Raw genomic sequence first — 14301 nt, 5'->3', positions numbered from 1 at the left:
CTCGCCCCCCTGAACACACAGCGCGTTCAGGCATCTGGTTCCACGCTGGTAAAGGGAACTTCAGGAGGACACACCTAAAACTTAGCCATCCACTTCCTGGCCAGGAAACTGCTCCCTGTGGTCACAAGTGGGAGTTAGTTTTGCAGAGTCAGGAGCTCAGCCTCCCTTCCAGCACCTGGATTTATCGAGACCAGGTGCCCGAGGCCCTGTGAGCGCCCATGCATTGCAAACAGGGTTCTCAGGGTTTTCGTGTCCTGCACATTTCCAGGCAAGGGGTCCACAGCCTTTATCGGTTTCTCAAAGGGGCCTGTGACCCCCAAACAGTTAAGAACCACTGATCAGAATCTTCCATCCCTTTTGCTTCCTTCCCAGACTGCTTGTAAGCAATGCTCTGATTTTCCGCCACAGGTCATTTCTAGCTAGCGTGGGGAAGATTATCTGCACTGTTAAATAGGCCTGGCCCGATGCACGGTCGATAGATGATGCAGGTGTGCCCTTCTTCCTTTTTTTAAAAAACGACTGTTTAATTCCAGTTTATGTATAGACAACAAAACAAAAATTAACTTTCTGCTTAGAAGCAACATCAATTCAAACATGATTTGAAGGACATAAGAAAACCTTTAAGTCATGTCTTTGACTACTCAGCCCTTAAATTTTGTACATATTATATTTTAACTCTCTCATAGCAAATCTGAAGCTAAATCAGGAATATTCTAAGTATTTTCCCAGAGGCTTATGGAGATGCGATAGCATTATGTGCATTTACAACGTGATAACATATCACCTTCCTTTCTCACAACCACAAAAAGTTGCTCCGGGTCAGAACATACGAGCCGTGCTGAGGGCATCATCAGATTACTTCACTGATTTATAGGGGAGAAGAACAGGGGACACTTCAGTTTTTTAACACAGTAACTCTCAAAGCTCTTTGGTTTGTCCATGGCTTCTCGCGTGAGGGAAAAGGCAGGGTCAGTCAGTGTTCTGTGATGCCCCAGGCACGTGTTATCTGGTTTCATCCTCGTGGCCAGCCCTGTGAGCCCATTCTGCAGAGGGGCACACTGAGGCAGCAGGGGGTTACATCACGCACCCGGGGGCACACAGCCAGGGTTTGAGAGCCTCTGGCCTCAGAGGCTTCAGAGCCTCTACTTGATCTGCTCCCCTCCCTGACAGATACCAGCTGCTGTTCTGAACCTATGCAGGGAAAAGCCCAGCACTCAGCAGGAACAGTGAGTGGGCTGGCAGCTGGGCCGGTTTTAATGGGAAATTGGAGAAGAAACCTGGACATTCTAGAACTACTTTAAATTTGGTGACTCAAACCGTTTACAAGTTTGTTATATCCCCACCCCACCCCCCACGACCGCCTGTGATATGGGCAGGGTCCTGGGGTCTGGGAACCAGGAAACTGAGGCTTCAGAGTGTCCGAGGGAGCCAGGTTTGGGTAGAGAAATGAGGACACAGGGAAAAGCTGGAGCCCTCAGGGAAGGAGGCTGGGGTTCACCCTCTGAGTCTGTCACAACTCTCTGACTTCCCACTGCCTGGCAGGATGTCGCACCCTGGGCTGGTCCCAGGACCGGGTTGCCGGCAGCGGGGTTCCTCCGAGGGTAGTGGACTCCCCGCCTGCCCTGGGCCACTTCACCATGTGAGCAGCTCACGTCCTGTGTCCCCCGTGAATGGGGAAAGGGACACACCATCGTGGTGGGGCGCATGCTTGCGGAGCTGACTGCCTAGGTGGAATCCTGACTTCTCTGCTCCCAGGCAGGTCCCGTGTACTCTTATGTAAAATGGGAATATCGGGAAAAGGAAGGCACCTGACCCACAGAGCTGTGGGAGATCGAAGACATGATGCTTGAGGACCATCCGGCCTGTGGTTGCCCCTGCAGGCCCCCGGCCAGCCTGTGCCAGGACAAACAGGCCAGGACAGATGGGCATCCCAGTCCTCAGCAGGGCCCTGCCACCCTCCATGACCTCCTAAGGACATTAGTGATGACCTGTGGCCCCTTCATATATAGACCTTGGGATCTTCATCTGGCAGGTACCTCAGCAGGCCCATGATGGCCAGTACCACAAGGCCTCCGTCAGCCCATTCCACTACTCTCTTTCGAGGTGGCTCTCCAGGCCCCGCCGTGCTCACCAGCGTGGCCCAGCCACGCAGCCGTGCCCTGGTGTGGGTATGGCAGGCAGGGGGAACGGACAGTTGGCTCTTTATGCCTAGGGGCATGTGAGCCACAGGCCTCTCTCCAGAGGACCCCTTGCCTTCAGAGTCTCAAAAGATACATTGACTAGAGTGGGGGGTTCAAGCTTGGGGCTGGCCTTTGGGAACATTGCGGGGGGGGGGCCATGCCTGGCCGGCAGGTCCTGTCCTGATCACTGAGAACTCACACCAAGTTTGTTTTCCAGGAACTTGGGCAAGTCGGGACTACGGGTCTCCTGTCTGGGGCTCGGTGAGTATAGGGGCCCCCTTGGTCCAGAGCCACCCAAGGAGGCAGGGGCTTTGGGAGGGCTGAAGGGGCCAGCCCTGGGGGTGAGGGGATGGAAGCAGGATTGGAGGGATGGCGAGGCTCGGTTGCCATGGCAACCAGGAGAGGAATGGGGGAGGGGAGGGGAGTCCCAGGGGCCCTGTGCACACACAGACCCCTGCCTCACAACAGAAAATCAGAGAAGCACCCTGGCCCCAGGTGTGTCTGGAGAGCATCTTCTCTCCTTACAAGACTGAGTCCTCATAGAGGGCAGTCAGATTTTGCCCTTTTATCTAGACTTTCCCCAGATGTGAGCTCTGTTCTAAGCATACACTGTCCCCCCACTTCCATGGTACCTACAATATGCTCCCGACACAGCCCTCAACCCTCAACACACACACACACACACACACACACACACACACGCCCAGCAAGTGTGAGGGCATCGCTATCAGACCTGGCCCGTTTTCAAGGAGGCATCCCTCATCCTGCTGCCTAGGGCAGGTCATGAGAATATGAGCTGATTGGCTTGAGCCCCAACAAGCATTTCAAACACCTGCAGCCCTTCCTGTCCCCCAGTTTGGTGTCCCCAAGAGAGGGAGACATGCCCTGAAGGCCAAGTGTCCCCACATGCCGAGGACGTGCTCACCGCAGAGCAGAGTGGCATGCTGGGCTGTGGCTGCCCCCCAGGCCCTGCAGCCTGAGGACGAAGCACCCTGTGCGGGGGGGAGGGGGGGGGCAAGCTCCCTGGAGAAGTTCTCTGACTTGAGCCCATGTGTCTCCTTCCAGGAACATGGGTGACCTTCGGAGGCCAGATCACCGATGAGGTAAGGCGGGGCTCCCGCAGGCCCCAGGTCCCAGCAAAGGCCAGCCACAGCGGGCACCTGTAGGGTCCACCACATGAACCATGGGCCCGTGCTCATGGCAGCCACCGCAGCCTCTCTCATGCCGCTCCTCAAGGGTGCTGTGGCCCTCTGGGGCAGCGGGAAGGGTGACGGGGGAGCCATGGCAGGGCTAAAAGATGCCAAATCTGGTGCCTGCACTTCGCAGCTGGGTGCCTTGGGGCGCCCGTGAGTCCCCAAAAGGCCCAGAAACTCAGGTTCCTCATCTGCACAACGCTTAGTCCCTCACTAGCCAGGAAAATCCAGGGAGGCCATCGTTTCCAAATCACACAGCCCCGTGTCTTTCTAAACTGCTCCGACAGAGTACCCCCACATGGATATGAAACTTCAGTACGCGTCTGCTGAGGTCATATAGGATGCAGATTCTGCAAATTTTGCTGCAAGTTGAAGATTCTGAGTCGCTTTACATTTTACCCAGCCCCTAGCTGCTCCTTTCCCATAGCTGTCGTTTACCCTGTGCATTCGCTGGGGCTCCTCTTTTCACACGCCGGGTGGTGTCGCCAGCGTCTGTGGGCCGGGGTGCACTTCTGGGCAGCGAGTGATTATCTGGGAAGGGAGAGCAGGGACATTTGCTCCAAGAGCTCTGGACATCTGCACACGAAGCTGTCCTCACGTCTGCCCTACTTACTCTCAGAAAGGTTGCATTTAAAAATTAATAAGTGCGTTCATCTGAGACCTTGTTAGCTGTGATTGCTCAGTTAGTTTTCAAAGGAAAAGCTTTGCTTCTGTCAAAATCTAAATGTATTTAATTTGTGCTTTTGTCCCTTTTTCCTTTAATGACAGTAGCTGGTTGTAGAACGCCTTGCCCTTGTTCTGAGGTTCTGGCTCTGGACTATCTCAGGAGAAAGGAGTTTTTGAGGTGCAGGAAACTGCTTTGCCTTTAGCCACCAGATTGGTTGCAAGCACTTGGCACAGAAGGTTGGAGCCCCGGAGCCCTTTGTGGTTCACCCAAAATCACTAGTGTCCGACTCACCTGTTTCCCTTTCGCTGTGGGGAGGAATGACTTCATTTCCAAATCGCATTCGGTACCCTATGTGTGATGCCCTTGCGAGAAAGACACAGAGAAGTGGCTGGATGGTAACCATCCACCTTAGGTGATTTTTTTCACCAACAGATCCATTGCACCCAAAGAGTATTGATTAATGACCCAGTGGTGGCCCTGGTGGCTCCGGCCTCTGCCGTGTCTCCATCATGTAGACAGTGACACGTATGAAGATACTAGAAGTTGTTCCCAGATGACACAAAGCTGGGAGGACAGCAGATACAATAGATGACAGACTCGGGGTTCTCAAAGGTCCTGGCAGGTGAAAATGATTGAGCGAAGGAGCAAGCAGAATTTTCGTATTAAATCCTACAGTCAGCATCCAAAAAAAATCAATACGTCAAGGATGAGGGGCCCACCTCGCCACGGTTCAGATGAAGAACGGCCACGTTTTATTCTTTAGCTGGCTGCCTGCCCTGTCCAAGCCAGCAGGGTTGGAACTACGGGGAATCCAGGACCATCCCGGGACCACAGAGGAACATATGTGCTGCCCCAAAGTGGGGAGGCCACGAGCCCCCTGGGCATTCCAGATGGGTGCCCCATCTGGAACACGAGGTTCCTTGCTAAGCCCGTGTCCAGAGGAAGGTGGGTGGCCTGCCAAGTAATGCAGAAACAGAGTCCTGTTTTTAGGGTTACCTTTTGTGTGCAAGACACCGTGATGCCAGGGAGACACAGAAATGAGGACGGGGTGGATTTGATGTGGCAAAGGGGAGTCCATGGCAGGACTCCGCAGATGTCCGTGAGCAACGGTCCACAGGCCAAATCCGGCCCCCAGCCTCGTTTTTTTTTTCTTTTTCTTTTTTTTTTTTACTTTTAATTAAATATACGAGACATAAAATTGGCTATTTTCACCATTTTCATTGTGGTAAAAAAATGCATAACGTAAAATTTACCCTATTAACCATTTTTAAGTGTACAGTCCCATGGTATTAAGTACATTCTCTTTGCTGTGCAGCCATCACCACGGTCGGCCTCCAGAAGTTTTCATCACCCCAAACAAAACTCTGTAACCATGAGGGAACAACTCCCCAGCCCCTGGTAACCTCTACTCTGCTCTCTCTCTCTATGAATTCCACAACCCTTTTTTTTATAAATAAAGTTTTATTGGCAGGCAGCGACGCCCATTCATTTACATACGGTCTGTGGCTGCTTTTCCATTATAAGTTGCCACAGAGACCATCTGGCCCACAAAGACTAAAGTGTGTAGTCTCGGGTCGTTGCCTGTCCTCTGTCTGCAAATGTCTGTGGGGCTGTGGCCCTGGGGACGGTCCTAGGGGGCCAGGCAGAGCAGAGCCAACCCCCAGAGGAAGCAGACAGTGTTAGTAAACCTCCGATCACGTGGCCAAATGTTGGAGCTGGCCTGGTCAGAGTCAGGTTTCCAACCTCTAGTCCAGTGTCCTTTTCGTGACCTCACATGGCTGCTCAAGTAAAAAAACTCCTCCTGAGAGCATGTGCTCAGAGCAGCCGGGCATTAGAAATCTAATAAGGACAGTAGCTACAAACTACATTTGTTATGGCACTCAGCCCTCTATCAGCCCAGGGAGGCAGCTGCCATCGCCCCATTTGGAGGAAGCAAAGTGCCCGGGGTCTTACCTGGAGAATCGTGAACGGGGAATGGCACCTCGGCGCCTGCCTCAGAGCCCACAGCCAGCTCCCACCTCGGGGGTGGGATGGATTCCCCTGGCCCCCAAGTAGGGACAGCAGGGAGGAGGCCCACATGTCTTCTAAAGTTCCTCCTGCCTTTGTTTCGGGAACTTTGACATTGGAAAATTCCGAACAGTCTCAAAATAAAGGCTCCGTCAGATCAAGCAGGACGCACCCCCAGAGCGCAAGTCTTTAGGGGTCACGTTTTAAATAATGACGTGCGGACAGGCCCAGGAGCGAGCACGTGGAAAACAGCGCCAGCAGTGGTCTGTATGTGAGGGCTGCAGTCTTGCAGCGAAAAAGCATATATTCACATAGAAAAACCTGAAAGAGGGGGCACCTGGGGGGGCTCAGGCAGTTGAGCATCTGACTCTTGATTTGGGCTCAGGTCATGACCTCAGGGTCGTGAGATCAAGCCCCACGTCGGGCTCCGTGCTCAGCCAGGAGTCTGCTTGAGATTCTCTCTCTCCCTCTGCCCCTTCCCCCCACACCCCCACTCATGCTCGCACATGCACACACACACTCTCTCTCCATCCCCCCACCTCTAAAATAAATAAATAAACCTTTAAAGAGAAGCCTGGAAGAGGAATTATACCAAAATCATAGCAAAACAATAAAATAAAAAGCACAGCCCGGAAAATTCCCACCCCTCACTCTCTTTTCTCCCTGGCCTGGTGTAGTTAGGGTCGTGTTTCCGTCTTTCTGCTAAGTGACAGGTGAAATGGGGATGGGTATCCTCTGCGTCAGAGACTACTGACCTTTCCTGCATGGCAGGCCTCGCGGGGTCGGCCAGGGGAGCCAGCCAAGGACAGTGGCCGCTCAGCTCACGCCTGCTGAGCACCTGCCAAGTGCCATCCCTGCTGTGGGCTGCTCTCTTTCTGGAGAGGGGGACAGACCGTACGCACATCTTATCTCCCAGGGCTAGACGTGTCCGGTGGCTGCATTAACAAACTGCCACCATCTGTGTGGTTTTAGAACTAGAGAAATTTATTTTCTCACAGGCCTGGAGGTCAGAAGTCCAAAATCAGGATCACAGAGCTGAAACCAAGGTGTCAGCAGGGTCGCGCTCCCAGTGGAACCTCTGGGGGAGGAGAATGGGATTCTTCCACGCCTCCTCCAGCTTCTGGTGGCCACTTCGCTCCAGTGTCTGCCTCCGTGGTCACGTTCCTGCTCCTCTGTGTCACATCTCTCTCTGCCTCCCTCCTATAAGGACACCTGTGGTGGCATTCAGGGTCCACCTGATAATCCAGGACCATCTCCGATCTCAAGACCCTTCATGTTATCACATCTACAAAGACCCTTTTTCTACCCAAGAAACCATTCACAGGTTCCAGGAGCCATTATTTAATCAAACACAGAGAAAGGAGGACTGGGATGCCGGCTCCCATTTGTGCAGGATGATCAGGGAAGGGGGAAGCAAGAGTGATCCATGTGATGATTCAGAGAGAGAGCATTCCAGGTCAAAGGTACAGGACTGGACCCAGCCTTCAAGAGGCCACAGGAGGAGCCCCAGGTTGAGAGATGGGGGCAGAGGTGAGGGAGCAGATCTGGTGGGGACCTTGGCTTTGACCACTTGTGACATAGAAGCCAGAGAGGAAATTTGACCTGACTTCACTCAAAAGGTTCACTCTCACTGCTCCACTGAGGTTAGGCTGTCCCCCAAGGATGAGGGGTGCTTCTCAAATTGGAATGTATGCACAGGGATGGGGTCCCTGCTCGCATCAAACTCACAGCCCAGAGGCTCTTCCTTCAATTCATTTTGTCTGGAAATCCAGTTAACGTGTAGCTTCTGATGGGCCCGGCCTGGGGCAGAGCCCGGGATTAGGCACAGCGGACGCTGATGCTGCTGGTCCGTGGACCACACTTTGCCCCAGGTAGGATGACGGGGGCAAGGACAGAAGCAGAGAGAGTTAGGGGCTACCACAGAAACCCAGCTGAGGGCATTCTGGCTTGGACCAAGTGGGTGCTCATGCCTGGCCAACTCCTAACCACCCTCCAAACCCAGCCGTGGAAGTGCTCACACACACTACAACGTGGATGAACCCTAAAGGCCTCACGTTAAATTCATTAAGTCAGCCAGTCACAGAAAGACAAATACCGTATGACGCCACCTGGGTGCGGTAACAAGGGAGTCGAAATTCTAGAAACGGAGAACAGATGGGTCGGCACCAGGGGCTGGGGGAGGGAGGAGTGCAAAGTTGGTGTTTCATGGGGACCAAGTTTCTGTTTGGGAAGATGGAGAGGTTCTGGAGACAAGCACTGCTGATGGTTGCACAGCATGAATGTCCTTAACGCCACAGAAATGCACACCTAAAAATGGTTAAAATGGTCAGTTTTGTGTTATGCATGGTTTACCACAATTTTTAAAAAGAATGAAGAAGATCTCCATGAACGAATATGGGTTGATTTCTAAGATGTAGTGTAAGTGGGAAGAGCAAAGCCCAGATGAACACCTAGAGCATGCTGTTCTCCAGGTAAGCAAGATGGGCGTATAAGAAGATACACAGGGTCTGAAACGTGAAGATAATAAAAGCCCTCGTACTGAGTCACCTCCACCCAGAACCCTTCCCAGGAGGCAGCACGTACCCCTAAATCGTCTGTATAACCTGGCTAGGGGCCCAGCACGGGGTGCTCTCCTGGGCAGAGCTCAGGGGCTTGGTGAGACACATCCCTGAAAAGTCAGGTTGAAGACAGAGATGAACCGGTGAAGGAGCCTGGGGTGCCTGGAGCATTGGAGAGGAAAAAAGGAGCCCCGGGGTGGGCACAGGAGGAGGAAGAGGCTCCCAGGAGGGGGCATGGATGCATCTGATTCATGATTACACTTGGAGGAGGGTGCATGGATGCGTCTGATACATGGTTACACTTGGAGGAGGGTGCATGGATGCGTCTGATACATGGTTACGCTTGAGCTCCAGTGGAGCCAACCAGCCCTGCAGATGGATCCAGAAAATTCCTCCACCAGTGGCCTTTCTTCCCCCTGGGCTTTCTGACTGAAATGACAGCTGCTAACTAATGGGGGTTAGCTTTGGCCTGCTCAGTATCAGAAATCTTTGGGGTTCATTGCCAGCATTTGAAAATCGGGAGATCCAAATACCCTGGATCCCTGGCTTCTCTTGAAAAATCAAAAGATGTAGCCACGCTGAGCTGCCTTCCCAGGGGTAACGATTGAGTGTCGGTCCCCCCACCCCCGTGGTCCCCACTGGCCACCAGCCTCCCTCTCCATACCTGCCTGGCCCATGGGGCTTCTGGGTTTGGTATTGAGAGAATCTCCACGAAGCCAAACATGGCTGGCTTTTCATCCCAGCCATGGGTTGTTAAGTATGACTCACCCCACTCTGGGTAGCTAGGGAGGGAGGCTTAGCACTCTGAGCTGAGCTTTGAGAAGTGAAGAGCGGGGGAGTTTGCATCTGTGACTCTCAAAGGGGCACCTGCACCATCCAGAGGACCAGCAGAGATCTCTGCTGCATCTTGGAGGGGCTGTTCATGGCAGGGGGCGCTTCCTCCGGCTGCTCGATCCTCACCCCCACTACCAGTGGGTCATTGCTGGTAGAGCGCAAACTCATCCTTAGAGCAGCCTGGGGAGCAAAATCTGGTGGAAGGCATGTGCCGATTGGGCACCATTCATCAGCCTCTGCCTGCCAGGCAGTGGAGAAGCGCCTGCCGCGGCCAGAGTGCTCACTGAGGATGGCAGTTTCTCCATCTGCAAACAATAATCGTATCGTCCTCGTCCTCCTCCTCGTGTGGCTGCTGGGAAGGAATCGGGGACATACGGCTGCAGGACACCTCCTAGCCATAGCTTTAAGGAGGGACTCATTCTGCCAGGATCTATCCCACTCCTGTTGGGGTCTGTGTTCAACCCAGTATAGAGGCTAAGCTTTGTGATGACCCAACAGATGGGGTCCCTGCTCGCATCAAACTCACAGCCCAGAGGCTCTTCCTTCAATTCATTTTGTCTTCTTTCCTCCTTGTGGGTCAGCTCCGGAGGGCTGCCTCCACGTCTGTCCCATGGCAGCAGAGGACAAGGGGAGCCCCGGGGTGCAGGGCCTGGACAGGCAGGAGGCGCCCCAGGCCACGAGATTATGCCCTGGAGCCTCCCCCTGGCCTGGCAGGGCTGTGCCGCCCACAAACAGCTCTGGTTTTCTCATTTCAGATGGCAGAGCAGCTAATGACCTTGGCCTATGACAATGGCATCAACCTCTTCGATACTGCGGAAGTCTACGCGGCGGGCAAGTACGTGTCTTTTCTCGTGGGACGATGTGGTTCAGGCCACGGCTTCCCTGGGAAGAACCAGAGCTGCAGCTGCTCCAGTCCTTGGTCCCAAGCATCCACAAATATGCCTCGCACTCTGCCTGCTTTTTTAAACTCTGAATGGCTTTAGAAGGTGTTGTTTTCATGGAGCCAAAATTGCAGGACACTTGGACACTGGCCACTTGCTAAACTCCCCCGTGTGTCCGAGCACCGAGATGACCCCAGTCCCTCCCGTGCCTCAGATGCTGTGCTGGGCAAGAGCCGGATCAGGCTGCGGTCCCAGGCTCTCCCGCGCGTCTGACATTCTCACGTCTTAATGGTACCGTGAGGGCTGCAGGGAACGCAGGGCCTCCCGAGCTGTGGAGAGCTGAGTCTGGCCAGCCGAGCGCTGTAGGAAGCACTTCCCATCTTGGCAGTGAACTTCCCTCCTCAATTATGTAAAAGCCCTCTTCAGCCAAGGCTGCTGGCTTCAATTTTAAAGACTAGCTGTAATCAAATCATCCACTCTCCTGCATCGGGTTTCCAAAAGTCAGCTTTTGTTTGTGAAGTCATCTGTTGGCTCTCTGTTCGTCCTCCCTCCGGTCCCTCCTGCCTGGGGCGAGCCAAGTTCCCATCAGCTGGCTTGGCTGCAGCCTGGCTGGCTGTGCACTGTGGCCTCGGGGCTGGCACCTGCCTCGAAGGCTCTGGGTTTTTACCTGCAGCTTGCGATGGGGCCCGGAGCACTGAGAATCGGGAAGCCAGCCGGGCCTTTTCTTAAGTCCCATCACAGGGTCTGAGGACCTGACAGCTCTGGGGACCTCCACCGGGAGCCCCAAATTTCCTCCAGCCCCTATCGGCAGCCCTCTGCCCCTCCTCATGCTACAGCCCCCTCCCAAGCCCTCCATACTGGGAGCCTCTTCCCATCAAAATGAAATGCTTTCCAGACAGATGAACTAAAGCCAGAAGGTCAGAGGTAGAAAAGCCCAATGCACATGCCCAGGCCACGGGCGTTCCCAGGCCTCAGCACCCCAGCCCGTTCCCTGGCCCTGCTCCTGCCTCGGTTTTGCCGCCCGGGAGAACATGCAGCAGGCAGCCCCGTGCAGCCTCCTCTGGCCCCAGACGGCCCAGCCCGTGTGCACCAGCCCTGCACAGTCCACACTCTGTGTGCCCGTCTTCACTTCCCCCTGATTAACTGGACCCCCAGGACTGGCATATCAGTACTAGGCAGCCTCGCCAGCAGCCGAGGACTCAGAGAGCAGCTTCCCGTGGGGTGGTGATGCCCCTGGAGCCCACGGCCCTCATCCCGCCCTCCACTCCTCCTTGGGCCCCTGCGGCTCCTTCTCAGTCCAGCCCGGAGCTAGACCTGCCTACTCACCCTCAGCAATGCCTCGGTGCTAGCAGTCATCCACAGGGGAGGCTGGACACTGTGTACCAAGGGACGGGCAGGGAGGAGCTCTGGGCAGGGGGCTGCGGGGCCCCTCCAGTGGCCGGCGGGCCAGGCACCGTGCCTCTTGCTCACCAGAGTGCCAAGGGCATATTCTGGGGAGCCCCCTGGTTCTTATGCTGATGCTAATCTGGGCACTTACCGAGAGCCGTAGGATTTCTGTGCCCCCCGCCCCCCAGCAGATGTCAGGCTTACCAAATTCAGGGCCAGAGGAATTCATAGCCATAAGCAACAGGCTGTGGTTAGCTGATTGTCTACAACTCCCCAGGACCACTGCTTGCTTTTCTCCCTTCCTCCTTTCCTGACCTTTTTTGTCCCACAAATGAGGGACCAAGGAATAAAAGGAAGAGGCCCAGGGCTGAGTGAATTTCTGTACATCTTGACCATAAATGAAGAGCATTCAGAATGTATGCTGAACAGCTTGCAAATTAGAGCCCATTATTTCTGAGTGGATGACTCAGGCACTTTTATAATTGGAATGTAGCACTGGGTATGGATCATTCTCCGTCTGTTGTTTTTGCTCAGAAACATTTTGCTACAAGCAGAAAGTTCTTAAAAGTTAATCCAGCACTGCAGTGCCAAGCAAGGCTGGAACAGCCCGCCCATGACCCCGGCTAGCCTGAGTTTGGTGCAGGGCCAGAGTAACGCCAAAAAGAACAGAGAGCAGTCAGCATGGCATCTGTCTCTCTATTGTTCAAAAGCAAGAAACGAGAGAGACGCATGTACCCACACACATGAATGCACACGCATGCACACACACATACACGCACGCACGCACGCACCCATGCACGCACTCTGCTGGAAATTCAGCCCCTGGCCCTGAATACATGTTGATTGTCTCTGAAAAGAGAGGATGCACTTGATGAATAATTTACCTTTTAGAAAAAAATTCTCTGGAAACTTCGCCCATGTAACATTGCCAAACATTTTCCCCGGTGAGTTTCCAGCAGGCCAGGGAAATAGGATGCTGCTGGCCTTGCCAAGCAGGACATCAGCTCCTCCCTTCTCTGCGAGAGCTGGAGTCACTTCTGCTGAGACAGGCGCCCAAAGGGGCACCACCCACGGCCACCTTCATGGGAAATGACAGCCTCTTGCAAGCTCTCTCCTGCCTGAGCCAAGATGAGCATCATTAACAGGCTGGCCCTCCGGCCTTAGTGGCATTTTCACAGAGGGGACCAAGTGACCAATTGTCATGGGAGGGCGAGGTTTAATATTTCTGTCACGTTGTAATGAAATGCCCATGTCTCGGTCTTTTTTGCAGGGCTGAAGTGGTATTAGGAAACATCATCAAGAAGAAGGGATGGAGGTAATTAGCCTGTTCTCTCTGGGTCAGTGTCCAGGGTGCACACAGGGAAAAGCCTGGGGAAGGCCGGAGGGAGGGAAGAGGGCACCGAGAGGGGCAACCGCACATGCCGGGTCGTGGGCAAGTGTTGGCTCGGGTCCCGTTGACATTCTTGCCTCTTTAGCAGGGGAGTGCTCCGGGCTGGCCAGTCCTTCGAAAGCCGGGAAGGCTCAGAATTTTTCTCACCAGGAAGGGGAGAATGTTCCAGAGTAGAGGCAGCCCTGTGCTCCCTCCAGGGGGAGAGAGTATGCACACTCTGACCTCCACCTCTGGTCCAGCAGGGATTCAGAAGGCCAGGGTCCCGGGTTGCACACTGACATGTGTTAGGCCAAAAAAGATCTGGACGTGAGGACTTCCCGGGTGGCCTGGGGAAAGTAGAGGGTGTAGCTGCTCAAGAGAGGGACAGTTCTTCTCCGCGCTTGGAATCCACCCATTCTCACTGTCCCTGCCTGGAAAAGGGACCACTGTCTGAGCTCCCTGGCAGGACTGTTCTGGGGCTCAGGGGCCCGAGTCTGTAAGACACCTGCCCAGCTCGAGGCTGGACATCACACTCATCAGGGGAGGGGCAGCCCTGTGACTGGTCACCACAGCCCCCCACCGTGTCCCCCCACCCACCCCCAAGCAGCTCAGAAGCCTGAGGTCCCTTGTCAGGCAGGGTTCCCACCTTCCTTGGGACAGACTGGGCTGGGCACTTGCCCACACTTTGGGACCCCTTAGGGCCCACGTGTATTTTCAGGAACAACAAAAGCAGTTGTAAAGCTGGGCCCACCCCGCACCCCTCAGCCTCTGGGCACAGATGAATGACACCCCTCTTCTTGCCCCAACAAAGTTGTTTGTTTCTTCTCGGCTCTAATTCATCACAACAAATACCTTCTCACTCCATAATCAAAGGAAATGGCACATCCTACTGAGTGCCCTGATTATGTCTTAGGTGAATACACAGGTCACCACCACCACCACCACCCACCCCGCCCCCGCCCCCCGCCGGCCCGGCCTGGAGATGAAGCTCAAGGGGAAATACAGCTTCTGGGCTTTGAGAAGCTGTTTCCAGAGCAGCCTCCCTGCCCCCACGGGAGGAAAGCACATTGGCACCCCCCCCCTTTGGGAAGGGTCTCCGTCAGAGGTGGCCTGCAGGGGCCGCCCATCCCACCAGGACCAGACAGGTGTCAGCACTTGGCTCTCATCCATTCCTTTCCCTCCAGGCTCTGTATCACCCAAATCCCAATTCCCCCTCACCCAGGGTC

At 54.5% G+C, this 14301-nt stretch overlaps 1 protein-coding gene across 6 annotated transcripts in view; it reads left to right on the top strand.

Moving 5' to 3' along the window:
• The window catches only part of KCNAB2 (potassium voltage-gated channel subfamily A regulatory beta subunit 2), an 86283-nt gene that overhangs the window by 58078 nt on the left and 13904 nt on the right, over positions 1 to 14301 (top strand). For all 6 annotated transcript variants that reach the window (XM_036064518.2, XM_036064513.2, XM_036064515.2 and 3 more), the window contains 4 exons: positions 2398 to 2441; positions 3246 to 3283; positions 10195 to 10274; positions 12977 to 13021. In XM_036064518.2, the coding sequence (XP_035920411.1) occupies positions 2398 to 2441; positions 3246 to 3283; positions 10195 to 10274; positions 12977 to 13021 (207 nt within the window). The remainder of the gene's footprint in view (positions 1 to 2397; positions 2442 to 3245; positions 3284 to 10194; positions 10275 to 12976; positions 13022 to 14301) is intronic.

Source organism: Halichoerus grypus, chromosome 5 (assembly GCF_964656455.1).
Source record: "Halichoerus grypus chromosome 5, mHalGry1.hap1.1, whole genome shotgun sequence".
In the NCBI taxonomy this organism is placed as follows: domain Eukaryota; kingdom Metazoa; phylum Chordata; class Mammalia; order Carnivora; family Phocidae; genus Halichoerus; species Halichoerus grypus.
The sequence above is the reverse complement of the archived record's forward strand: the minus strand, read 5'-3'. Positions and strand labels throughout refer to the sequence as shown.